The sequence below is a fragment of the Myxocyprinus asiaticus genome, chromosome 33 (assembly GCF_019703515.2).
Source record: "Myxocyprinus asiaticus isolate MX2 ecotype Aquarium Trade chromosome 33, UBuf_Myxa_2, whole genome shotgun sequence".
Taxonomy (NCBI): domain Eukaryota; kingdom Metazoa; phylum Chordata; class Actinopteri; order Cypriniformes; family Catostomidae; genus Myxocyprinus; species Myxocyprinus asiaticus.
Window position 1 is genome coordinate 29140589 of NC_059376.1, and position 26468 is coordinate 29167056.

At 40.4% G+C, this 26468-nt stretch overlaps 1 protein-coding gene across 1 annotated transcript in view; it reads right to left on the reverse strand.

Moving 5' to 3' along the window:
- LOC127424663 (adherens junction-associated protein 1-like) overlaps positions 1–16242 on the reverse strand; it is an 88225-nt gene extending 71983 nt beyond the window's left edge. Inside the window, exon 1 of the mRNA XM_051670022.1 lies at positions 15337–16242. Coding sequence (XP_051525982.1) covers positions 15337–15365 — 29 coding nt within the window. The 5' untranslated portion in view covers positions 15366–16242. The remainder of the gene's footprint in view (positions 1–15336) is intronic.
- Between the last annotated feature and the right edge of the window lie 10226 nt (positions 16243–26468).

Consider the following 26468-nt stretch of genomic DNA (forward strand, 5'->3'; position numbering starts at 1 on the left):
TAGGCTTAAAGAGGTGTGTTTAATAGCACATTACCATATTAGCATATTTTTGCTGTGGTATCAAAATTGGTATCGAGAACTGAGAAATTTCACAGGTACCGGTACGGATGAATGAAATTTTGGTATCGTTACAACACTAGTCAGGGGTATAGGAATTAGTGGTTGACCGATATGGGTTTTTTATTGCCCGATGCCGATATACAGAGAGCAGGGTGGCCGATAGGCTGATACAATGCCGAAATATCACACAATTTAATATAGTAAATAACAAACATAAAATTGCGAAAAAAAAAAAAAAAAATAATTATAATAATAAAACTCTTTTTTAGCACTATATTTACTAAATTTCACACAAAACTAAAAAAATATTATTGTATTTTAAATGGTAGATAGCAGTTTCTTCTGATTTCTGTTTAGTCATCAAATTGTTGTAATTTATTTGCACATGAAGAAACTGTTAATATATTAGGAAGAAGGAAATATAGTACACACAGTAGTCCAGCAACCATGGATGGGATGTCCACATTAGCAATCGCATTTCCTCAAAAAGTATCGAATCAAACCAATTGTACATACAGTGCATAGTGAATAAGGCATTTACTTATAGCACATGTGATGCACTTTTACCTTGGGCTGAATCCGAAAACATAAGCAGCTGACTTGCTACCTTGCTGCCTAATCAGTTAATGGCTTAACTGACATCTATTTTAAATGAATGGAACGCTTAAGGAAACTGGTCTCCGAACAGTTTGAAAAGCACCTTATTTTCATCGTACCTCCGTATACAGCCTCCGGAGGCAGCATTTTCCAGGTTTCGGACGCAGCCTTGATGTTGCACTCACACGCTCGTGTGGATCCAGTGCAAGCCTCAATCTCCTGACAGTTTAAACAGCCTGGATCACCAACTTGGATTGTCACGGAGTGACCGTCATGATATGTAAATGAGAGGAACTTTTATCCTGATCCTGACGTTTTTGATTCTGGCTGATGAAATATGTGCTTCAGAGGAATGTATTAGATGAGCGCTCGACAGGAAGAAAACGATTGGTTTCTCGTGAAGTTATTAAATTGATACTGCATATTTGCAAATGGTATATAATACAAGTTTTACTGATATTTGCCTTTTATCATTAGAAAAGTTACAGGGAACTGTTGAGGATAGAATGTTAGAATACGTGCTTCAGAGGAAGATTTATGAGTGCTCCACTGGACGCTAGATCTTCTAAAGTTGTGTGAGGTTGGTTTATTACATCTGTTTAAACAAGATTTTCAGATGGTATATATGATATTAGTTTTATTGATATTTGCCTTTTTATCATTAGACAAGTTAAAAGTTACAGTGTGTTGCACACAGTGTCATTTAATATTGTATCAGTGTCAAATATTATTGTAGTAACACGATGGCACGTAACAATAAAACGAACCGTGACTGCTCGTTTACATGTCTAATGCCTCCTACACACTACACGACTTTCAAAGACGTCGGATTGTGGTATCGTTCATATTACACAACTGTCTGTCTTGTCATGGAAGTCGTAAGGTTTTCAAATTACACGAGGAATCGGCGACAGGGTGAACACAATACAAAACATTTCACTACTGACGAATCCCCGACGACTCTGCCTGGATTCTAAATTACGTTTCACAACAGAGTATACACGAGAAGTGATATGAGATACAAAAACAAATGCATGATCATATGTTATGCATTTCAGAATATGATGTGTATGTTTTAATCACCTTTACATAATGTGTAAAGGCATCATATATTTTATTGATGCAATTTCTCTCCAACTCTTCTCTTTCTCCACCCGGTTGTGGTACAGTTCAGAGGAAACATCAAATAGGCACTGGTGCTCCTGCCAATGTTCCACAAATTTTTCCTCCATTTCTTCGGTCCATTTCTTCTTTCTTGATACCGCAGCCATGCTGTTCTGTTGTAAGTACATCAGGACTCCTCCCACTGAAACTTCCCGTGCCCCATTTCTTGCTCTCTTTCATTAGCTGTAGGTCAACGCTGCATTTGTATTCAGTCAAAACACATTTCACATTGCACGATTTGGAATCGCAGACAGATCCAGATATTGCTAGATATCTCGCTGACATCGGCAACGCGTCGGTGCTTCTCTCAGATCGCGTCTTTGATAATTCATACATTGCGTTCGTCGCTCACGGGAGTGAGCTCTGATTTTATCAGTGATCTCCACAAAACTGTCGGTGAGTGACAATCGGGCCTAAAATCCTGTAGTGTAAACTCGGGATTAGTTGCTTCACATGCAAGCAGGCGATTTTTGGCACCCTCAAGGAAAAATTGGCCAAATGGGAAAATTGTACGCCCGATGCTGTTCATTTAAAAAGTCAGAATATCGGCCGATATATTCACTAGTAGGAATGATCTAAAACATTTTGTGTTACACATAAAAAACCTTAAAGGGTTAGTTCACACAAAAATGAAAACTCACTGTGTCTTTCTAATGCTGTATGACTTTCTTTCTTCCATGGAACACAAAAGGAGATGTTAGGTAGAAAGTTAGGGAAACATATGGGACTTATAGATGTATAGGAAAATATGCAATGAATGTACTGTAAATGGTTACTGAAGCTAATATCTACCAAACATCTTCATTTGTGTTCCACAGCAAAGTGAAGACTACACGGCTTGCCTTAAAATTTCACAATTGCACAATCATATTAAATATTAAATAGATAATTATTGTCCCAGTTCAATATTTTAGCTAACAAAGGTTAACCTTCCCCTCTTTTGAATAGTACCAGCTACCACTGTTCCACAATAGAAAGTCATGTATCACTGTATACTGTACCTGTCTATAAAACTGGCCTCTTTAATGTTCAGCGATGCAACGTAATTGTAAATGACAAGCATCAACATTTGTTTTATTCTGGCCCTGAAACCATAGGCTCTATCTGCTCTATCAGTAATCTATGCTTTCTGCTTGGCTGCACACTGAGATCGTCTCATGCATGCAGGCACAGGGGCGTGGGAAGCAAGTCAGGGAAAGCGCTGTCTCACCTGCACGGGGCCTCACCTGTAGCCTGCCTGGGATGCCCACAGGCTTTTCTGACAGTTGCCAAACGGCAGACAGTGAGGGAATGAGAAAGAAAATGTAAGAAAATAACAAATAAATAAACAAACACCCATGCCAGTTTAACAAGCCTGTGAACAGAAAAACAAAATCAGAAGAAAAAAATGGAAAAGACAAGAACTTTTTGACATTATTTTGACCATTCAGCCGCCTCCTCCTTTCCCATTTGAACCTTGTTACATTGGTGCCGAAGCCCGGGAAAGGAGGAGGAGGGAACCGGCAGAACAGTCAAAGTAATATTTTATGAAACAAAAAGACACACAACACAAACGCACACACGGCAGCTGCGTGTCTCTCTCTCTCGAACTGCCACGTCCCGCTGCACTTATCCCTCTTCTCGGCTGATTAGCCCGATTGGGGGCCGGGCGTGCGTAGTCACGGCCCGGCCCCGCCCCCCTCCTCATCACAAACCTATTTTACAAAGATGAGTAATCACCAGGGTCACTGCATTTAGAGTCTTTGTTGTAACATTTTCTATTTATTTGCTGTCTTCTACTTTACTAAAGAAACAATGGCTGCGCAATTACTTGGGGAAAAAAAGTCAATATTACAATTACGATTGTCGTAATTAACATATTGTAAAAAAAAAAAGATAAAGAAAAAAAAGTGTTGTTTACAGCATTCCATATAGGTCTACTCTATTATATTTGTCATGATCATGCAGCTTTAAAATAAACTATTTTGCTTGGTTCTTGTATCAGTGGTCTGGACTCAAGCAAGTGACACAAACTCACAAATGCCACCCTAGAGAAAGAGAGAGATACCAAAAAAGAAGGATTCACAATAGATAAGAAACATTGGCATGTTATTTTCGTTGCCTTTAACAAGAGTTTGTACCTTTAGGGCACAGGCCCAGAATAATAATGGTTGTAGTAGAGAGGTCAATACTGCTGCACTTTAATGCCTGAAGGTCAGCTCTGTCTCAAGTGTCTGAGCAAAATGCCTGTCCCGAAGAGCAAACAACAAATTATGAGCAGGGCTTTAAAGACTAGAGTCCATTTTTCTTCATGCTGCCTGTGTGCTCTCAAGACATGAGCCAAGATTAATCCTGCCAATATTCTTCACAAGTCTTACACCACACATATGCTGCATTAAATTCAAGGCACTAATTAAAGGAATAGTTCACCCACAAAAGAAAAAATTACTGACTCTCCCTCATGTTGTTCCAAATATGACTTTGTTTATTCTACACAAAAGATGTTGGGCAGAATGATAGCCTCACTTACTGTTCACTTTGGCCACATTCATTCAGCAGCAGAACGGTTGGAATGTCCTGTATTTAAGTGCTTAATATGGTTACGTTTACACACAAGTCGGTTATATATGAGAAGTGATAACCGCATTCTATAACCGAACTGACACCCTCAAATTTTCAGCAAACCTGTGCTATATGAACGGAACCTTACTGGACAACTAGTTGTTAGTCAAGTCATATAATGTGAGAGAACCATGCCGCACTGTACAAGCACACGTTGCACTGTACAAGCATATGTTTCATGTGGGTTTTTGTTAACTCATGGAGACTGAGAAATGAGCTGCGTGTCATCTAAATATCCAGACGCTGTCCTCCACTGGAGTGCAAGATGCACGACACAAAAGCTGCTCTCTGCACGTGGTTAAAAATCATTCAAAGCTGCTGTCAGTTAATTATGATCTGATGGATGAATTCACTCCTCGATTAGACTTATTTAATAACACGGTGTCAATTGTGATATGACATGATGGTGTTATGGATGTCGCCATCTTTGATATTTACTTTAGTCACTGTCACTATGGATACAGCTGTTTAAATACCAGGCTTGACTTTGTTTGTGCATTCATACAGCCAGTATTCAAGCCGCACTTGTAAGCTGTTGTATGAACAGGACATTTCAAGACTCACACCTGTAAGTAAATGCAGTTGTCAATCCCAAACACTGACTGTGTGAATGTAGCCATTCGTGTATGTGGGAAATAAATTTAACAAATGTAAATGGTGAGTGATTGTCAGTCTGTAGAATTCTGCCTAACATCTCTTTTTGTGTATCAGAGAAGAAAGTCATATGGGTTTGGAATGACATGAGGGTGAGCAAATGATGACATATTTAAATTTTTGCGTAAACCAGCCCTTTAAATAACAGAGAGAGTTAAAGAAAAAGACAGAGCCTAGTGAGCTATCTTGCTGTCTCCTGTCAAAATATAACTGAACTGGAACCTCATAATAGGATGATTTGGAACATTCTACATAAAAAGAACTCATTCAAATAGCGCACAATAGAGTTTTTTATATTAAACAATTTTCTTGCTGCCTTTTCTTAGGGTTTGCCAAAAAAGGTACCTTGTAACATAATTATTAGCCTTCGCATATCGGTTATGCCTATGATGCCTTAAAATGCTACTGTAGGTAGGCAGCTTACTACATTCTGAAACAGTGAGAGAGAGTGAGAGATCCCCTGCATGATACTCAATAAATATTTTCAAATAAATCATAAATCATAGAGGAGCCCCCAGATCTGTAAAATGAGATTACTGACCTCAGATATACAAACTGGCAAACAGTGACAGAAAAACCAATAAGCATACAGGAAGATCAGTGTAGGCGGAGAAGCTTGAGAGCTGCTAAGATGATAAATGTGTATCTGTGAGTGTGTGTAATATGCCCTTATTCCACAATGTGATTCTGTGGTCAAAGCAATTTACGACTCTAAGCAAAATCTCCATTCCAGAAAATGCATTAATACAAAAATAACACACAACATTGCACAACTCATGAACAATATTCACTCTTCTCACAGAATTCCCTCAGAAGCCTGGCTCTGACCTACTTTGACCTTTAGAAGGATCTTTATATGCCTAAGTACTCTAAAGCATATTTAAATGAATACTTCACCCAAAAATTTAATTCTGTCATTATTTACTCCCCCTCATGTGTTCCAAACCCATATGACATTCTTTCTTCCGTGGAACACAAACAGTTTACTTTCATTAAATGAAGGTGAGTTCATGATAACAGAATTGTCATGTCTGGATGAGCTATCCCTTTAATTTGTCAAAGTGTAATTTGAATAATAGAATAAAGAAGGCTCAATTAGCTCAACACATTAAATGCACTGTTTATTTATTTATTTTTTTAGCTAAGTCAAGCAGTTCTACGTTTACTGTTGTAAAATACATTTTGATCTTAGGAAAAGAAACATTTAGGTTAATATCATAATAAAATAAATGTTGTTTATAAAGGTATTAAATTCCTACTTGTGGATATAAAGCATTTATTTGCATGGCATAATAGAATTAGTCAACTGACAGATAAATTATTCATGTTTAACATGCCACATTGCATAACTGCAGAAATAGTGAGTAAATAACACTGACTTACATTCCAAAAACAGCAGGGACACAAAATCTTTTAAATCATGAACACAAGCAAGCATTGCATAAACATACACAACTTCAAAGAAATTAGGGATGTGCGCGAGTAATCAACTAATAAAGTACTCATTCTGCACCAGCTAATGGACTATTAAAAATTAGGGCTTAGTATTGATACAGGTTTCTCAACAGCAATGTGAAAGATTGGTGGAGAGCATGCCAAGACACATAAAAGCTGTAATTGAAAATCAGGGTTATTCCACCAAATACTGATTTCTGAACTCTTCCTGAGTTAAAACATTAGCATTGTGTTGTTTAAAAATGAATATTAACTTGTTTTCTTTGCATTATTCGAGGTCTGAAAACACTGCATCTTTTTTATTATTTTGACCAGTTGTTATTTTCTGCAAATAAATGCTCTTGGGGGGGGGGGGGGGGGGGATTTGGGAGAAATATTGTCAGTACTTTATAGAATAAAACAAAAATTTTCATTTTACTCAAACACATACCTATAAATAGTAAATCCAGAGAAAAAAAAAAAAAAAAACAATTTCAGAGAGGGAAAATTCACAGATTACCGATATGGTGGCCGATATAGTTAATTTTTGAACTGGAATGAAAACAGACCTTTTCTATGTGGATTTTTCACCGATATGACTATGCAAAGGTACTCAGAAGGCTGCTTTCTTAAACAAACAAATATTTTTGAATATTTGATATTATATTTATACATTGTCAACAAATTCTAGAAATGAACACTGAGAAAATAAAGAATAAATAAAAATAAAATAAATAGCTAAATAAACATCAGTACTGTTTAGTATCAGTCAAATGCTGACCATTAAAATAAAGAATAAACAAAATAAAATAAATAGCTAAATAAACATCAGTATTACTGTTTAGTATCAGTCAAATGCTGCCCATTAAAATAAAGAATAAATAAAAATAAAATAAATAGCTAAATAAACATCAGTATTACTGTTTAGTATCAGTCAAATGCTGACTATATTAATACTGCCGAGTCATGAAAAACAGCGGCAGCGATGTTACACCGTATTCTGCTATGCAAGTTCAGGGGAAACTTTCAACGGTGGAAAACCAGACATTTAAATATTACATTTTGTATATGCAATGACTGGAATTGTTCGATTGAAGGGGTACCAAACTGTGAATCCTGAACAAAACAGTTTGGTGAATACATGTTTACTCATTAGCTTCCACTCAGCTGACAAGCAATGAAAGTAGCTACGTGATTAGCTAGTTAGCTAGAACCTCGCTGTCATGGAGAGTAAAAGACAGACATTGTTTATTTTACTTTCCAGCATTGTGTCTCACCAACCAGGTAATAACATAGCGTGAAATCAACACTCAACAGACACAATCTAATCTGCTGGACAAACTACGCTATAATATCGGCCAACCGATATCTCGGTCGGGCACTAATATATATATATATATATATATATATATATATATATATATATATATATATATATATATATGTGTGTGTGTGCATGTGTGTGTGTGTGTTTGTGTAAATGGTCCTGCTCAACCCGCTTCAAGTGGGATTCAAACCTGGGCCAATTTAATTTGAGTACTTGACTACATATCACTAATATTGTAGCTGTCCCTAAAAGAAATCCATACTGCTGAAGGCCTTGAAGCTAAACCAGAGTTTTATCAAAGACAGAACTTATTTTTTTAGGAAGGACAGAAAGATGGTATGCACTCTTCCTCTGTCTGGCAAGCTCACTGAAATGTGGTCAAAGTTGAAGCACTTACCCACTCATGGCCAACTGCTGAACAGAAACAAAATGCTCTGATGGAGCTCTGTCAAGGATCACTGCCATCTCATTTTCCTAGAGAGAAAAATCTATTTTGCCCATAATAGGATGTTAAAATCTTTCTCACATTGAAGTCTTCACTAGAAAATGTATTAGTTAACCAAGCATAAAGCCGGTTTGATGGAATCATACTTCAACTTCAATTATGGAGCACTGTGAAGAGGGCCATGGGAGGGCTGAAACCACCAAAACTGGATTTTGGCAAACGCTGTCTGGTTTCAAGGTCAAAACAGTGGAAGAGGGCTGAATCTTAAGCTAGGTATCAAGTTTCAAAGGAGCAAGATTCATCACTACATTTTAGAACCTTTTAGAAGTTCTGTGTCTGGAATATCACTAACAACAAGATCAAAGCATATCAAACTGCTATTGAACCCAGAGCTGGCATTTTTTTTTCCACAAAATTGTCCATCAGATGAATCTGCATGTTTCTTGGACATGGAGTGCCAAACCTCTGGGGCAAACTCATCTATTTTCTCTCCATCACACTCTTCTACTACTGCTATCTGCCAAATGCATCCATTTTGTCATTACTGTTCATGTCCAATCAAATATGATGTCAATCAAATCTCCATAGAGATATTGTAAGCTTAATACAAGTTCTCTGAATACATTTGAACTTGCTAATACAGATCAAGTCTTAACCTAGTGTTTAGTTTTACTGTTTTAAGCATATATATATATATATATATATATATATATATATATATATATATATATATATATATATATATATATAAAATGACTACTGTACATTTAATCATGTACAAAAGTAAAAAAAAAAAATAGCAAAATTTAATGACAGTGAGGGAATGCTTAATAGATAATACTTATTTACCTCTTTATTGAGGTATAAATCTTTTCAAGCAGTTTAAAAGAACTGTGGTAGTGCACTCATTTCTGTGTTTGTTTTGAGATTTGCAACACATTTTATTTATGCAACACTAGCATATACAACATACTTATGCAACTTCAAGCAATCAAAAAATCAAGGATCTCTTTTATTATAGCTCTTAATTTTCATAAAATCCAGGACAGAGCGCATTGATCCCACCAGATTTACATCTGTTTCCTATCCGTTAAATTTAAAATGATGGCTTTATTGGGATATCCATACCCTCTGTGTGCAAAGTCTCTGAGGGTGGATAGGCAAATAACTCTTTGCATACCTCCTGAGATGGACTACTAGGATTAACAGGAGCACTGCAAATTTCCTGTTAGTTCTTATACCAACAGAGGATCATGTTTGTACCAACATGATATATTGCATTCCATCACAAATTAATGCCTCGTCACACTAAATAAATGATCCCTGCTTGACCTCAATAAGTCACAGTGTATGTTAAACATCCACTGTGCTTACAGAACTCTCTGTGGCAGTTTATGTGTCCCTGGTTTCCATATTGCTGTCATGCATAGTTAGCAATTACACTGTCCAATTACATTTCCAAACTATCTGAGAATTGTAATTAGCATGTAAGCTAAAGTTCTCCTGCCTGTTTCCTCTGATGTGGTGTAAGGGGGACTCGGTCCACAAACATGAACCAGAAAGACAATCGCAAAAAAAACCCAACAGGGTGATCAGGACCCCAATGTGAAGTATCAGCCTGAAGGGGTTTATTTTGCGATAACAACCGACTGACTGTACATTATCCCACTTATTATATGGCTACAAACCAAATAAATAAATACATGGACATAAAAAACTGATTTACGTTGAAATTATGTAATTGTGTGAGAAGAAAGAAATCGCTGAACAGCAAATTCCATCTCCAGTTTGGGTCGGAGTTCTGTTGGTGTCTGATTGTTCATTAACCAGTTCATTTAAGGACTACTTGCCAAATAAATAAATAAATGCACATGAAAAATGTATTTGTTGAAATTATTTTATCAGCTTACTTGTGGAGATCGCACAGTGATCCGAGAAGTAAAGATGGCTCTCAATACCCGGATGAGCGGTCTGATATGTGGATGTGCGGTTGTTAGTCAGAAATATCAGACCACTAGATGGCTCCACTGACCAAACAGAATTTAATACTCCAGTGAGCCGTGTAATACATTTTATTTATGCAAGAGAAGTGTGGTGCAGGTGAATAAAGTGTTGGTGATAAATAATGAATGAATTTAAGTTTGTTTGCCAGTACAACTAGCTTCCACCTCTGTTACTGCTAGATTCAGGAGAACAGATTAGTGGAAAAAAATTAGTACATAATTAGATAGTAATAAATTTGAAGGTTTTCTTTCCTCCTGAGTGGAGGAATAATGGACTGATGCCACCAGCATCTCCCCCTGGACAGCCATTTGGCGGCATCGTGAAATATCATATTTCTACATTCTGTTAACTTCCATTAAATCCAAAATGCCAAGACAATGCTCAGAACAGATCCAGCAAATTGTACAGCAAACACCAAACAGCAACCTGAGGAATTATCCAAATTTAAATCCAATAATTATGATGATTGGCAGATTGAAACCACTGAGCAGATTAAATTGGTTGAAATTGAGATCTCCCAGACATATGTGAAAAAATAAGTGGAACTATGTGGGTCTGTCTTAATGAATTTTAAGGTTTTTGAATTGATTTTAAAGATATAAGGATCTTTTCAGAGTATAAACACATTTTTCTTAGAAAAGTAATTATAGTTTTTCATATCTATAATTGTTTTAATTAAATAGTGAAGACTGGAATATCTTCAATTAAAATGCAATTTTATGGTTTTGTCAAAGAGCTGCTCTGGTGGAAATGTTGCTATGCCCATGAAGTCATTTACACAAACAGGAGGAAAACTGTCATTAAAACATCATCAGAGTTACAAGAGCCAGTCTAAAATGGTTTAAGTTGCATTTAAAGTAAACAGGGACTGCAGGCCATCCTTTCCTTGAGGGACTATAACAGATTGTGTCCAACACTACAGTAGGTCAAGTTACTAGAGTGAAGTCCCTCTTTGACACTGCAACAAAAATATGCACACACATACACACACATACAAACACACACACACAGGCTCTATCTCTGTCTAGTACAGAACATGCCTTGGAGGAGAGGATCAGCTGTTGTTATGGTTGAAAAGAACTGGATTGCATCTGAGAACCATCCAAACTAAAAGTTTACAGATAAAAGAGCCTCAACAGCCACAGGCAATTAAAGCACAATCAGCACAACTGTGTCCATGGCCCACAGGCTCAGTGAAACATACACATAAATGTAAAAGATGACAAACCTCTTTACTGAATGTGTAACTTCTTTAGTTAGAAGTGTTTGCTTTCTCTCAGGGCAAACCTAGACATCCTGAATGCTTGGAGCCGTAAGAATAGAAATCCTCAGAGTCCTTTTAACCTCATATAAAAGTGTTTACTGTTCATTTTCGAGATGTCGGTGAAAAAAGTAGAGGGAGAGAGACATGGCCCTTGAGGGCTAGCAGGCACTGTTGGTCTTGTGCCATGACGGATAAATTTTAAGCCTTATAGAAGCGGTATTGATTGAACAAAAGGCACTGCATGAATCGTGTGGGTGGGTGAGAGTGTGTTTATGTGTGTCTATGTGGTTCAGGTGTGCCCTGTTACACAGGCCTCGCTGAAAGGTACAGGGCACTATGCTGCCATGGTAACTCAACTAGGACAACTAAAACTTGCCATGTGATTCTTAAGAGTCTGCAAATTAAATACTGCTTTACTTGTTCATAACTGTGACTTTGGGACAAATTCTGTCGAGATGCTATATAATATTTTATTGATTCCAATCAAGCCTTTGAAGAACTCTCAGAATGTGCAGATGCTAATGTCGGCAATTTCCCCTGTGAAAGGCACAAGTTGCATAACTAAAAAGTGTTGAGCTCCACTTCTTAAACACGGTCTCAATTTTATTCATGACTTTGAAGTACTCAAAATCTTAGAATGACTATTACTGAGCTAAATTGATGACAATTTTTAGAACCAAATACCCCTGGCCCTGAAAAAAAAAAAAAGAAACGTTGATTAGTACACTTCAGCTTTACTGACATTTGCACCATTAGCTTCTGTATGGAGTTATTTGTGGTTTACTGAACCCTTGAAGAATTTGTTACATAACAGTTTAAGTGGGGGTGGGTGCAATCAAACTGTCCTGCCATTATTTTAGACCATCAAGACTGTCAAATAGAGAGCAGAAACATTCCTCGCACTAACCAGGCATTACTGTGTGTGAGGCGAGTTTACATCCAAAAAAATAGAGGTATAAAAATGACAGAAGTATCATGCTATTACACGCTACAGTGTACATGGTAACGAGATAGTTGTGTGCTGCCATTTAAGACACTGAAGGCTGTACAGTGTTCACTTAGAGAATCTTGCCTGTCAAAGAGACAGGGCCGCTTCGAGCAGGAAGAATAAAATGTAAAAATATGATAAAATAACACCGTTTTTAAACAATTCGGGGGAAAAAATTGCTGAACAGCTTGTGTCAAAGCAAAATGAGGAAAAAAAAAATTCCAGTGACAGACTCTGTAATGAACCAGCTGCTGTTCAGGTCAGTACACTGGCAGATACTCACCAGATTCCCATATCACTGTTTACTCTATGAGCTCGTAACTGCTTCCAGGCTAATGAACTGGACACTTAGAAACATGCCCAGTCTGTTGTATCTGGACCCATTTGCCATGCTGTCTTGTGAGAACATTCAACCTGATCATGGATATCCACATTTGAAAGGTACACTGGAGAATGCAGCCTATCAAGAGAGCTCTGAGAGGATAAATAACCTTGATGTGATGATATTAAAGAAGTTGATGGATCAATTAAGAGATGCAGCTAATGATCTTCATCAGGGCTGTTCTGCCTACTTGCAATAGTGAGGAATTTTCCAAACAGATAAAATGAGATCCCCTGCTGTCTCAAAACCTGATTCAGCTTGCTGCTATAATGCCTTAATAAACTCAATAAAAAACTCAAATATATGGGCATGCAATTCTTGCAGGAGATTAAATTCACTATATGTTAGTTTTCTGTTTTATCCTTGTGTGACCCTGCGTCCTGCTACATGGACATTGTCTTCGCTATATGCAATGCATAATTTAATTTAAACCAACTGATTTCAGTTCAGAACACTCTGGGCTGTCAGTAAAAGGTTAAACTTTTGACGTAATGAGTCATGTGATAAACAATATGCCACCAATTACAGTGGAGTTTGTCTTTGGGAGAAACGGCAACAAAACTACATCTGGTAAGAAATCTCAGTAAGTTTTTACATTGAAACCTGTTTGAGTCAAAAAATTAGAGTCTCTAATTTCATCCAATATGCCATTTTGAAAATTTTAGCCATTTATCACGAAACAGAACTCAAATAAACACAGTGACTACTTACGAGGACTATAGACATTTTTTCATTTGTCAGAGATCCTACAAAAAGTTATAGCGGAATGGAGAATTGGCTCTGCTTTTTCTGGATGAGACCACCCGTGGCATGATCTTCAGGAGCCTGATTGACAGTATTCTGGAAGACTGTCCTCCACAGGTATTTGTTAAATAGTTTCAATCTAAACAGAATTTATTTAAATAAAATGCTGTGAAAAGCACAGTGCAAATCAGTTTTATTTTAATTAAATTTCAGCAATTAACTATAGCCAGATGATAAAAGCTTTAACCATCAGAAATGTCTGTCTGTTTTAGGTAGATTTATTTCTGTATTTTTTTCTGGATTTCCATATTTGGATACTTCAGTGTAATAATATCTGACATCATATTGCAAATGTGTTTGTCTTTAATAGGCCCAGGCCTCCGGAGAGGAGACAGAGGAGCAATCAGAGGTGGCATCCAGCAGCAGTGACTGTCCTCCAGCAAAAAAGAGCACCAGTCACTGAACTGTTTGGAAACTTCTTTCCAGTGGAACAGGCACCACCACCACCCAAGCCCTTGTCTCAAGTGGTGGAGGAGGAGGTGCAGCATTACAAGGCAGTGTAGAGTGGAGTCCCAGTGGAGTTAAATCCACTTATGTGGTGGAAGGACAATGAGAGCCAGTTTCCCCATTTAGCCAAGTTGGCTAAATGTTACCTTGGAGTCCCAGCCACAACTGTCCCCAGTGAGAGGGTTTTCTCCACTGCGGGGGACATCGTCACAGCACAGAGAGCAAGCCTCTCACCAGACACTGTGGACATGATGGTGTTCCTAAAGAAAAACTTTAAACTTACTTGAATTATGTTTACACATAAATGTTTTTATTGTTTAGTTTTGTTTAATTCTGAAGAGTACTGTTCACAAAGAGAAAAGTTATTTACTTAGTTTATGGGTTACAGCACAGACAGCTGGCCTGTTACCTCAGAGAGTGGAAGAGAATTTAAAATTATTTGTTATTTATTTATTTTCCTTACATTGTTAGTTTATGTGAACAATTAATCTTGTTATTTATTGTTCAAGTCAGTCTAGGTAATTATGTTATTCATATCCTGTTCTTCTAGTGTTCCAAATTGTTGAACCAAAAAACATATCGAGGTATGAACCGAACCGTGGCTCAAAAATCGAAGTGTGAACCGAACCATGGATTTTGTGTATCGTTACAGCCCTAATCAATATGTCACCTTGGTGCTGTCTTTTGATGTAATTGATTACATGACATTACATTATTTCCAGCACAGAAATATGTTCCTTGCATGGTGTAGTCAATATGATAGAGAGTGTTGTATTTAGTGACATAATTGCGAGCGTTGAGAAGTATTTTCTCATTGCAGCGCGGTTATTTAGCGACCCCTAGCGAGTGCTGTGTGGGAAAACAAGCAACTTGATTCGTAATCTTATTAATTACGAGTCCTCTCGTTTTGCACACAATCCAGCATCACTTAAAAAAAAAAAAAAAAAAATCCTTAAGAATATGAACAACGCCAAGCTTTGAGCAAGGTTTAGGTAAGAGCTCACATTCAAAAACGCTCATACAAGAGAAAACAGGATGGCACGCATTAACTTGCCAAAAACTCTTCACAGACCACACGATTTAGAAAATTTGGGCGTATAACACATTCAGTCTCTCATAGCTAAGAGGTGTCAAACACTTACATTAACAAAGGGATATTTATTACCTGCGTGTGACACACCGTTTCAGCCACATTTTTCCCGACAGCAATTCCGAATCAGTCTTCCTGGTATTCGTCCATTTATGCGTTCCAACAAACGCTTGAGCGCAATGGTAACCTTAAGTTAGACACCTTACTCCAAATGGTATGGATGCTAACATTCTAATGTTATATATCCCGAGAAACAGCAAGCTTGAAATAGCTCCAGGTCTATCCACAGCGCACCAGCGAGGATTGGGCAAAATAATTCTCGGAAAACAAGGACGCGTCTTGTCCCCCTTTAGTTGCTCGCTGTTTTCTCCTCTAAAGTGGGCAAGGATGCACTGAGCGACCCAGCGGCAACGTGGGCAGCTGGACGGTTCAGTTGCTTCAAGTTCATGACACCAAACCAGACTCACAACACCAAATTATACTCCACTGGAAAAAGTCAAGAAGCTGTGGAAACAAGGAGGCAAGGTGACAGCGTCAACATCGCCCGTGCGCTGCGCTCTCGGTCACCGCGCACTTTCTCTACGTTGTTATCATGTCACGCGATGGCAAAAATAGGGGGAAACGCAGGATAAAATTTCGAAATTTCCGTGGCACACAAGCATGTCACGAGAGCCGTCACACTGAAGAATCTCTTCGATAGTTATCGGATCTTTGCAGAGCTCAAATAAATCGGTGAAAGAAAAGAAGAAGAGTCAGGGATGAAGCACCACTTCGGAGTTCACGAACGCACAGTTTCCATTGCGTGATGAGTGAAGCGCGCGAAAGGAACGCTCGTCATTTGGATAGATAGTGTTATCACCCCAGCGCGCGCTATCCTCCATCTCTCTCTCGCTCTCTCGCTCGCTCGCTCTCCTCTCCTCTCCTCCTCCATCTGACTAACAACCTATCAGTCCTGCTTTAGCTGACAAACCCGTGACGTCATTTTAAAGTAAAATATGTAACATTTAAGACATCCTTCTTCAACTCTCAAAGGAGTTCATCCGAACCCAATTCTATCCCAATCTGTGCTCGATGAGATAAATGAGTCTGCATCTCAGCTATCAAAGCTCAACCAGTGTACAGCACTTTCCACAAGGGGGAAGATCAATTCTCATTCCAAGGTTAATACATTGTCTGGGGGTTTGCTGAGCCAATAGACCCATATAGAGCCTCCAAATTACATGAGACTATAACGCCACATTTTTCTTCCTTGTGAAACATAGAAACTCCTTGTTGTTGCTGTTGTTAAAATGATTGATCTGCTATGCTAATTGACCATATGAGACTGAGAAAAAAAGAGATGTAGAGAGAGGCCAAAAGTGCATCACCACACATAAGATATGCTGTAACGTTGAATCCCTGCTTATTTCACAAGACCAGCCCCACAGTACTGGTTTACCTGACTGAAAATGAATAAAACTCTAGTCTGTCAGGCAGCAGCAGGAAAGCTGATTAAGCCTGTGTGTTTGAGAGAGTGGCTTTGTAAAACATCCTTGATGAAGAAAATAAATTCTTGACGAACACTGAGTACATTTACATGTACTTTTTAAGTTCGATTTCAGTCTGAGTTTTTGCTAAATTGAACTAAAAGACCCAGATAATGCCATTGTGGCTCGGGTCTGTCCAGCATGTATACAGGTCAATCGGACAACAATAGGCCTCGGCATTATGCACACGCTCCTGTTTAAAGTGATCTTACAGCATGGCTATCATGATTGTTCTCCCTTCGAAGTGCCCTTTGGAGGCTGATATATCCTGTATGGAATGCAGGGACACATGACAAATGCTGTAAATGTTCTGTCTTAGATGGGTCAGCAGTCTATAAGCCATTCACACCTGTGACATAATGCCTCTAACTATTAATCTTTTGTCTGTATTCTGCCCATTGACATATTGCCATAGTAACACTCACTCATATCATACATATAAAGGTATCTCACCCATCTTTGCACTTTTTCATTATCTTATATGGAATATTTTAAAAGAGCATACTCTGGCCAAGGTTAGCATACTAGCATTATAATTTTCAGCCATGATTGCAGAATGTAAACAGTATCCTACAAATTACACATTATTTAATGCATATATCGATTCTTACTTTTAATTATCATCAAGTAGTTAGAACAGTTTCTTTTACTGATCTCATGTGGGTGCCATTCATGGAATGAAGCAGAAAGCATGATTTTTTATTTATTTTATTTATTTTTTTATTTTTTTATTGTATCTATGTTAACCCTCATGTATATCACCTTATGCATATCACTTTCTATACCAGATAGCCAGAGTTTAAAGACATGCAGTATTTCTGAATGGAGAATTACTGAACATATGGAAGAACCATATTTCATGGCATGGAAGATTTGTAACACTATGATCAACTACGAAATAATGTTTTAAATTGTGCCTGTGTAAATCGAGTGAGTGCGGAAATAGAAAATGGAGAGATAAATAAAAGAGTCTTTAAAAAGCAGTGCAGCATATCAAATCCAGGCTTAACTGCAGGTGTTCAGCAGATTCCAGAAGTCTTGACATCTTATTGTTATTACATTCTTGCTTTTAGGAGAAACTGGTCATCTACACTATGTATGCAATATGAGTTCCTGTTGTCAGTGAGCAGTAAAGTCCTGGTTACTTTAGTGACCTCCATTCCCTGATGGAGGGAATGAGACACTGTGTCGATGTAGTGACACTAGGGGTCACCCTTGGGAGCCCCAAACACCTCTGATCTTTGAGAAAATGCCAAATTGGAATTTGCATGCCACTCCCCCGGACATACGGGTATAAAAGGAGCTGGCTCACAACCACTCATTCAGGTTTTGTGCTGAGGAGCGGAGACAAGGTCCCGGTCATTTCAGCGGATAGTTCATAGTTGTGGCAGGAGGGACACAACGTCTCGTTCCCTCCATCAGGGAATGGAAGTTATAAGTAACCAGGACGTTCCCTATATGTCACTCACTCGACGTTGTGTCTCGGGGTCCCTATACGAAACGCCACAACTAGCTGAACTGTGTTACGTGGACTGGCGGTGCGAGACGTGCAGACCACTGCGTGCCTTGTAGCCAGCGCACCTGATCTTCACGTTGTGGCAGTACGGAAAAACGTACAAGGTCTTTGATGCTGCATGGGCGAATGGAGGAGGGAAATCAATTATCCAATTATCCAGAAGTGAGGAAATGTGTATATAGGGTGGAGTTGTAGGAGAAAAAGAAAAATTAGGGAGAAAAAGGAGCAGATGACCTGAGATGAGACAGACGCCGCCTAGTCAGTGACATCGCTGTGTTTGGGCCAGAAGTGGATCGCTAGAGTGAGCGCGAGTTGCCAGGGCGATCGAATGAGTGTTGCGTGCTGCACCTCTGGATGCTGGCTGCAGAGCGAAGCAAGTCTTTAGTGCTGACAAGTGTGAGTGAGCTCTCCAGGTGAATTCCTGTTTTACAGCCCTTAAACCAACACGTGCTTGCCCTGGATCAATGGCCAAAGCCTCCGCAGGGTGAGCAACATTGCGAGCAACTTGAGGCAGTTGACCTGCCAACGCAGTCGCGGCCCTGTCCTGGAGCCCGCGGCTGTGTGCCCATTACACACAGTGCCGCAGCCACGCTCGGAGGCATCTGTCGTAACCACGACACGCCTGGGGTACTTGCACTAAGGGGACTCCTGCCCGCAGGAATGCAAGGCCCGTCCAAGGGCTGAACAGGTAGAGGCAGATCGGCGTGATGACCACGCGATGTGTGCCACAGTGTCATGCCCACCTCGCGACTCGAGTCTGACGCCAGTCGACCTGAGCGGCGTGACCGCCATCGAGGACGCCATATGCCCCAGGAGCCTCTGAAAATGCTTCAGTGTGACCGCCATGCTCTGCCTGTACAACTGCAGGCAGTTCAGCACTGACTGCATGCGCTCGCTCGTGAGGCGCACCATCATAGAGACTGAGTCTAACTCCAACCCGAGAAAAGAGTTCATCTGACCATTTAATCTTTGAGTTATAAAGGGTAAACATGTTTGGCTTGCTGTCCAAATATCTAAACATCCTTTAAAACAAGACAGATTTACTTTAGAGGCAAAATGACATAATATTGAGTCCTTTTTTCAGAGAAATCTATCAAAATTTTGTGAGGTTTATGTAAAAACAAAATCTGAAAAACAAGACAAAAACAAAAACAAAAACAAAACAAAAAATCTGTGTACTATCTGTAAAACATGAACATCTAGTGGAAACTGCAGTTCTTGAGCAGTTTTGCTGAGTGAGTTATTGATAACATTCTGTATGTATCAGGCAAGGTATTTACTCACAGGATTACTGTGTAATCCTTACACTGATGATTTAAGCCTCCAGTGTAAAGACCCTTAAACGCTGACTCAAAATAGCATGTCGACAATGACAATGGCCACAGTAGTTCCAAGTTCAAAATAACAATTTGGACACAGTTTAGATCATTTACCTCAGTGATTTCCCAAATTCCTATAGATGGCTGTAATTAGTTAAACTTGTCAAGAAACTCTCTTATCTCTCTCGCTTTAATTGAGCTAGTATTTTGGCTTCAGACAATTATATAATCATATGCAAAGAAAAAAGAAAAGAAAAGAGTTCAGAGTGTATTTTCATTGGTAATTAGCTGAACCACACCACATTCATTTAGCTGCTCAAAGTTTGAAAGGCTGAGGTTAGAGGTCTTCACGGGTCCACCCTATCCCGAGGACCTGAGACCCGTACTGGTTCGGATCCACGTTTTATACAGTCAGCCGTGTCGGGTCCCATTCTATTGCTGCGGGTCTGCTTAACATTATGTGTAATACCCGAGTCGATCCCGAGTTACATCAGAGGCAGAGTGGAGTTAAGGCACACGATAGCAAATTAGCAATGCTAACGTTAGCAGCCGTGGTAATGAACGAGCAATCGTTATTATAGTTGAAAAGGGCAAACAGTCGAAGTTATTTTATGCGAAAAGTTGCAAAAAACTGCAAAGCTGATTCTAAATAAGTCACGTATGTCATCCGTCACCGTGACAGCAAGTGGACTTTTGAAGCTGAAATAATGAGTGGATTTAGCTATGCTGTTTCAGTCAGCAAGAGAGGAATCACAGAAAACCTGGATGTATTTTACCAACTTTCTTGGCAAGGAGGATGGATTATATGTGTCACGGCCAGGCACAGGGGAGAAGGCTACTAACGTTACATTAGGTAAGACACAAATTTTTGTTTTCACATGTAAATTAACTTGTTAATAGCAATTAGCTGTGAAATCAGTGTCGACCGGGTCTGTGTCTCCCGGCCAGGTCTGGGTCCCAGCTTTCAAATAATAGATGGGTCTGGGTCCCTGCTTTCAAATAATAGACGGGTCTGGTTCTGGTCCGGGTAGTACATTTCTGGGTGTCTTTGGGTTCGGGCACAAATTTTTGGACCCATGAAGACCTCAAGCTGGGGGTCAAGACCAATGGTTAGTCTGAGTCAGTGTATATTGCCAGTAAGGCCAAAGATGAGGGCATGGACAAGGACTGATTATTCTCTACCTTTTTCATGAATTTTAAGAAGAGTTTATCCTAATGATTGAAAGTTTAGTGGATTTTTAAAGCAGAGGGGCTACAGATGTAGTCTTTGTTGAATTAATTGCAGGGCCATCAACTTCTAGGTTTTAATACATTCAGCCTGGTCTCATAAACATTATGTGACCATGGCAACATTTTTGCAAAACAAAATTATGTGCTTCATTACACATTAATCGTCATGGTTACTTGCGTAACCTCCGTTCCCTGATGGAGGGAACGAGATGTTGTGTTGATGTAGTGACGATAGGGGTCACTCTTGGGAGCCCGAGACACCTCTGGTCTTTGATAAAAGGCCAATGAAAATTGGCAAGTGGTATTTGCATGCCACTCCCCCGGACATACGGCTATAAAAAGGAGCTGGTATGCAACCACTCATTCAGGTTTTATGCTGAGGAGCCGAGACAAGGTCCCGGCCAATTCAGCGGGTAGTTCAGCATTGTGGCAGGAGGGACACAACATCTCATTCCCTCCATCAGGGAACGGAGGTTACGCAAGTAACCATGACTTTCTCTATCTGTCACTCACTCAACGTTGTGTCGATGTAGTGACACTAGGGGTCCCTATATGAAACGCCACAACTGGCTGAACTGTGTTACGTGAACTGGCGGTGTGTGGTGGGCAGACCACTGTGTGCCTCATAGCCAGCACACCAGGTCGACACGTAACCTCCCCCAACGCTGTTATGAGTGTCGAACGGCCCTTTGGGGACAAGTCGACTACCCAAAAGATAGAGACAGGCTAACCCAGTCGTTGCCTCTTTTCCCTTTCTTTTTTCCACTCCCTAAAAAAGAAGGGGGATTATCCGACTGGGCCGCCAGGTCTAGTCGGGGGGTGTCCCTCCCAAGGGCAAGACACCGTGGAGACCACACCTCGCCCAAAGGGGGGGGGGGGGTATTTAAGTGGAAGAATACATCACATGGTCTTTCCGACCATGTGGAGAGTCTTCAAGGTAGATCCTACCCAACGGGGGAGGAGTTACTACAAACATGGAGACTGGGGCAGAGGGGCTCTGCCCAAAGAAGATGCAGTTTGCCAACAGGGAAACAAATTAGCGGAAGATATACATCGCATGGGGTTATCCTTACAGGGAACCGCCACATGTGGAGCACCTATCCCAGAACAGGACTCTTAGTTAGCATGTGTACTGGGCCGGCAGCGAGTCTCTCCAAAAACTCGACTGCCACAGGGCTCGGAGGAAGTCAACCAGGGAACAAAGTTTGTGAACACTACTGGGAATTAATGGCGCATGTCTTCAGCTCAAAAGGAGGTGGAAGGCACTATGTGCAAGCGATACACCCGGCCGGCTATCCCGGGCTTATCCGCTTGTATTGCGTGCCACTACCTGGGATGAAACCGGTTCCACCTGGAGGTTGTAGAACCTTGCAAATGTGTTGGGTGTTGTCCAGCCTGCTGCTCTGCAAATGTCTGTTAGAGAGGCACCCCTGGCCAGGGCCCAGGAGGCCGCTACACCCCTGGTAGAATGGGCTCGTAGCCCTACCGGGGGCGGCATGTCCTGGGCGTGATATGCCATAGTTATGGCGTCAATGAGCCAGTGGGCGATCCTCTGCTTGGAGACAGCGCTTCCTTTCCGCTGTGCACCAAAGCAGACAAAGAGCTGCTCAGAGATCCTAAAGCTCTGCGTGCGACCCAAATAGATGCATAAAGCGCAACGACAGGGCTGGGTCTGCCTCCTCCTGGGGGAGTGCTTGCAGGTTCACCACCTGGTCCCTAAAAGGGGTCATGGGAACCTTGGGCACATAGCCCAGTCAGGGTCTCAGGATCACATGAGAGTAGCCCGGACCAAACTCCAAGCACGTTTCGCTGACAGAGAATGCTTGCAGGTCTCCTACCCTCTTGATGGAAGTGAGCGCAGTCAGGAGGGCAGTCTTCAAGGAGAGTGCCTTAAGCTCAGCTGACTGCAAAGGCTCAAAGGGGGCTCTCTGTAGACCCTGAAGAACTACAGAGAGGTCCCATGAGGGAACGAGGCATGGTCTGGAGGGATTCAGCCTCCTGGCGCCTCTTAGGAAACTGATGATCAGATCGTGCTTCCCTAAGGACTTACCGTCAACTGCGTCGTGGTGTGCTGCTATGGCGGCAACGTACACCTTCAAGGTGGAAGGGGACAGCCTACCTTCCAACCTCTCCTGCAGGAAGGAAAGCACTGATCCGACTGCGCATCTCTGGGGGTCTTCCCGTTGGGAAGAACACCACTTAGCGAACAGACGCCACTTAAAGGCATACAGGCGCCTCGTAGAGGGGGCCCTAGCCTGAGTGATCGTGTCTACCACCGCCTTTTTTTGATACGATGAAGTAGGGGCTGTAAAACCCCTTCTTCATCTTGGCCGGAGGGACAGGTTCTATCACGCCCTTCCGTAGGTGGGTAGCGATCTCCACGCGTGAGGTAGCAGCATTTTCGTCCTTGACCAAGGTGAAGTGGATACCGCTGAACCTGGGTGGGTGCCTGGTGAACTGAATTGCGTAGCCGAGTCGGACAGTCCGGATCAGCCATCGCGACGGATTGGAAAGCGCAAGCCACTCATCCAAGTTCCGTGCAAGGGGGACCAAGGGGACAACGTCGTCAGACGTACCGGCAGGTGGGGCCTCGCGGCAGGGCAGAGCTCGAGGTGCCACACCAGGTCGTGGCTGTGCTGAGTCTAGGGACATCGAAGCACTTACCTGGCTCCTTGTGACCACCCCTGGAACAGCCTCGGACAGGGGAGGAAGAGGCCTGTCCTTGTAACCCGTGGAGACTGCCACATCGGGGGTGGCTGTGTGCCACAGCTGGGCGCTCAGGGGCGGGAAGACCACTGCTGGAGCACCAATCCTGCAAGGAAAAACCCGTGGACAGTAGTCATGATGACGACCATGCACACCGGGTATGTGACCCAGGGAGGAAGGAAACCACTCTTTTGCTAAACTGTTGGGCACCGCGGTGGGCATGCGGTGAAATCAAACAAAAAGGCAACAAAAGATTTTCCACCTGGCCCTCCACCGGGGGATGGAGTGGTCTTCTTACCAGCTCCAGGTGAGTGGGTTTAGTCGTCCCTGGGTCACCTGTCTCAGGGGCATTTTGACGACCTCCATGGGTTCTTAGCAGCCAACTGTGAGATGGGTGGCATCTGCTTCCTGCAGTGGGCTCCACGCCGGGGCCAGGCCGAAGGGGCGGGCTGTGGTGGAGCTGGTGCAGTCACCGCAGGGGGATGCCCTTGGCGACAAGCAGACGGGGTGCGGGATCTTGAGCCGCATCGGGGCAGGATGTGCTGGATAGCCTCCGTCTGCTGCTTCACCGCTGCTTAACAGCATATTTTCTATTAAAACAGCTTGACTGACTGATGTTTCTTAAAAGTTCAGTTGTTATGCTTTCAAATGACATCACATATTCTTAAAAACATATCAAATATTCTATAAAAAAGGAATAATATATTCTTATCACATATATTCTTAAAAACAACAACATTTAAACTGTCGTATTGTGAAGAAGGAGACTTCTTTTCAGATAGTTTTTCCACCCCTGCTAGTATCTAGTTGCACCTAGTTGTTAGCATTCAAATCTTTATATGCCAGACCTCAGTTGCCCAACTGTGTCTGTCACTTTATTAATAAGATGATCAATAGCACTCAATACATCAATAATTTTGTTTAGACTTTGAAGGGTTAATCAATGCTCTATTTGGAACTTTGACAGCAAAGAGATAATTTATTGATCCTTTAACAGAATCTGCAACATAGTAAATTATTATCGGAATACCTTGAATCCAGGGTCAAATCATTAATCAGGTACTGGATGAACAATCTTTTTTTCAAAAAGGTATATGAAGAAAAATCAGCTGCAGATCAATTATTGTGCTTTGAAGACACTTAATTTAACAACAATGTCCTTGGCTGTCCCACCATATTGAGTACTTAGAAGCTGCATTATGGATATAAAAACATTTATTGTTTCATTCATGTCTCCTTCCATGTAATGTTGTCAGATTGATTTTATTCTTTATTCAAAATAACAGAACAGTGGGTCTTGGATATTTTGAGGACCGCTCTGCATGGTGTGCTCAATATTCTCAATATTCAGAGCTGTTAATAACCCCTTGAAAGGTGGAATAATTGCAAATCACTTTGAACACAACATGAGACACAAATAGCTGCCACAACAATAAGACAGTGACCATGACAACAAGGCTGAAGAGAGGACATCTCCTCTATTTGTTAAGGAGATTCTGGTGATGAGAGAAACAAGAGGGCCCATTTGAACACAATGAGCTGTGAGACCAAGATAGTTAACAGGACAATGGACACCCTAAAGGGCTCATTTGGTAGCTTCAATCATTACTCTGATGCTCCACAAACTCTTTAAAGTTCAGTTTAATAGATTGGTCTCCTGTCCTTCCAGAAGATGCAATATGTTTACAAAGGTGTTGGAAATAGGCTTATAAGTGCTGTAAGACTTTTTTATTTCTTTATTTCTTTCCTTTTTTTTTTTTTTTTTTAACCACAAAGCATAAAATGTTCCTACTACCTGACACGCATCAGTAAAATAGGTGTCCTGAAAAATCACACCTGTCTCTATAACAGCCCTAGGCTCTGTAAACAGGGGGCAGAAGTTACCAAAACAGCTGAAATCACTTAGAACACATTCAAAGGTGACCTCAATAATTAAGTTTCCTCATTAAAAAATGTTTTATGATCAGTGGATAGTGCATTAATAAATGAAAAATACTTTTGAAAAATATGTTTGTAATGATGTACACTCACATGGGATGAAGACTACATTCACATCAGAAGTAATTTGACTGTATTCTAATATTTATTTATTTATTTACAAAAACAATTATATTATCATTTATTTCACAACACTTTTCAATATGATTGTATTTGTTAACATTAATATTAATCTTGATTAATGTTAATTTCAAACATATAATTCTTTTTTAAATTAAACATCCTATATGGTAATTTTAGTTGATGCATTGTGAACTACATGAACTAACAATGAACACTTGTATATTCATAAGTTATAATATTAAAAATTATATAAGTTAAAATATTGTTCATTGTTTATACCTAAAACATTTACTAATGTAATAATAGAACCTTATTGTAAGGTGTTCTCATTTATTTATTTTTTTTATTTTTATTAAACTGTTTTGGAACCTGATGAGATCACATGACCAGCTGAATACTAAGCTTTTATTTCAGTAAATTATATTTTTTATATACTTCATTATTTTATTTTTTCTTTCAGGGTTTAATGGCAATGAATACAGAGCAAAAAAAAAATTGTTTCACTCTGAGTTTTGAAGTGTTTGAGAGTCTCAGCTGCTTCAACTTCAAGAAAGCTTCTTTTACATCAGCCATTCTGTGAATGATGAGGCTTTAAACTGCACTTTCAGTTAAACAGCCACTTGTCATACAAAGCACTTCAGACTCAAACTTGGGTTCCCTATCTGTAACTCACTCGACATTGTGTCGATGTAGTGACACTAGGGGTCACTCTTGGGAGCTCAAAACACCTCTGGTCTTTGAAAAAAGGCCAATGAGAATTGGCGAGTGGTATTTGCATACCACTCCCCCGAACATACAGGTATAAAAGGAGCTGGTATGCAACCACACATTCAGATTTTCTCTTCGGAG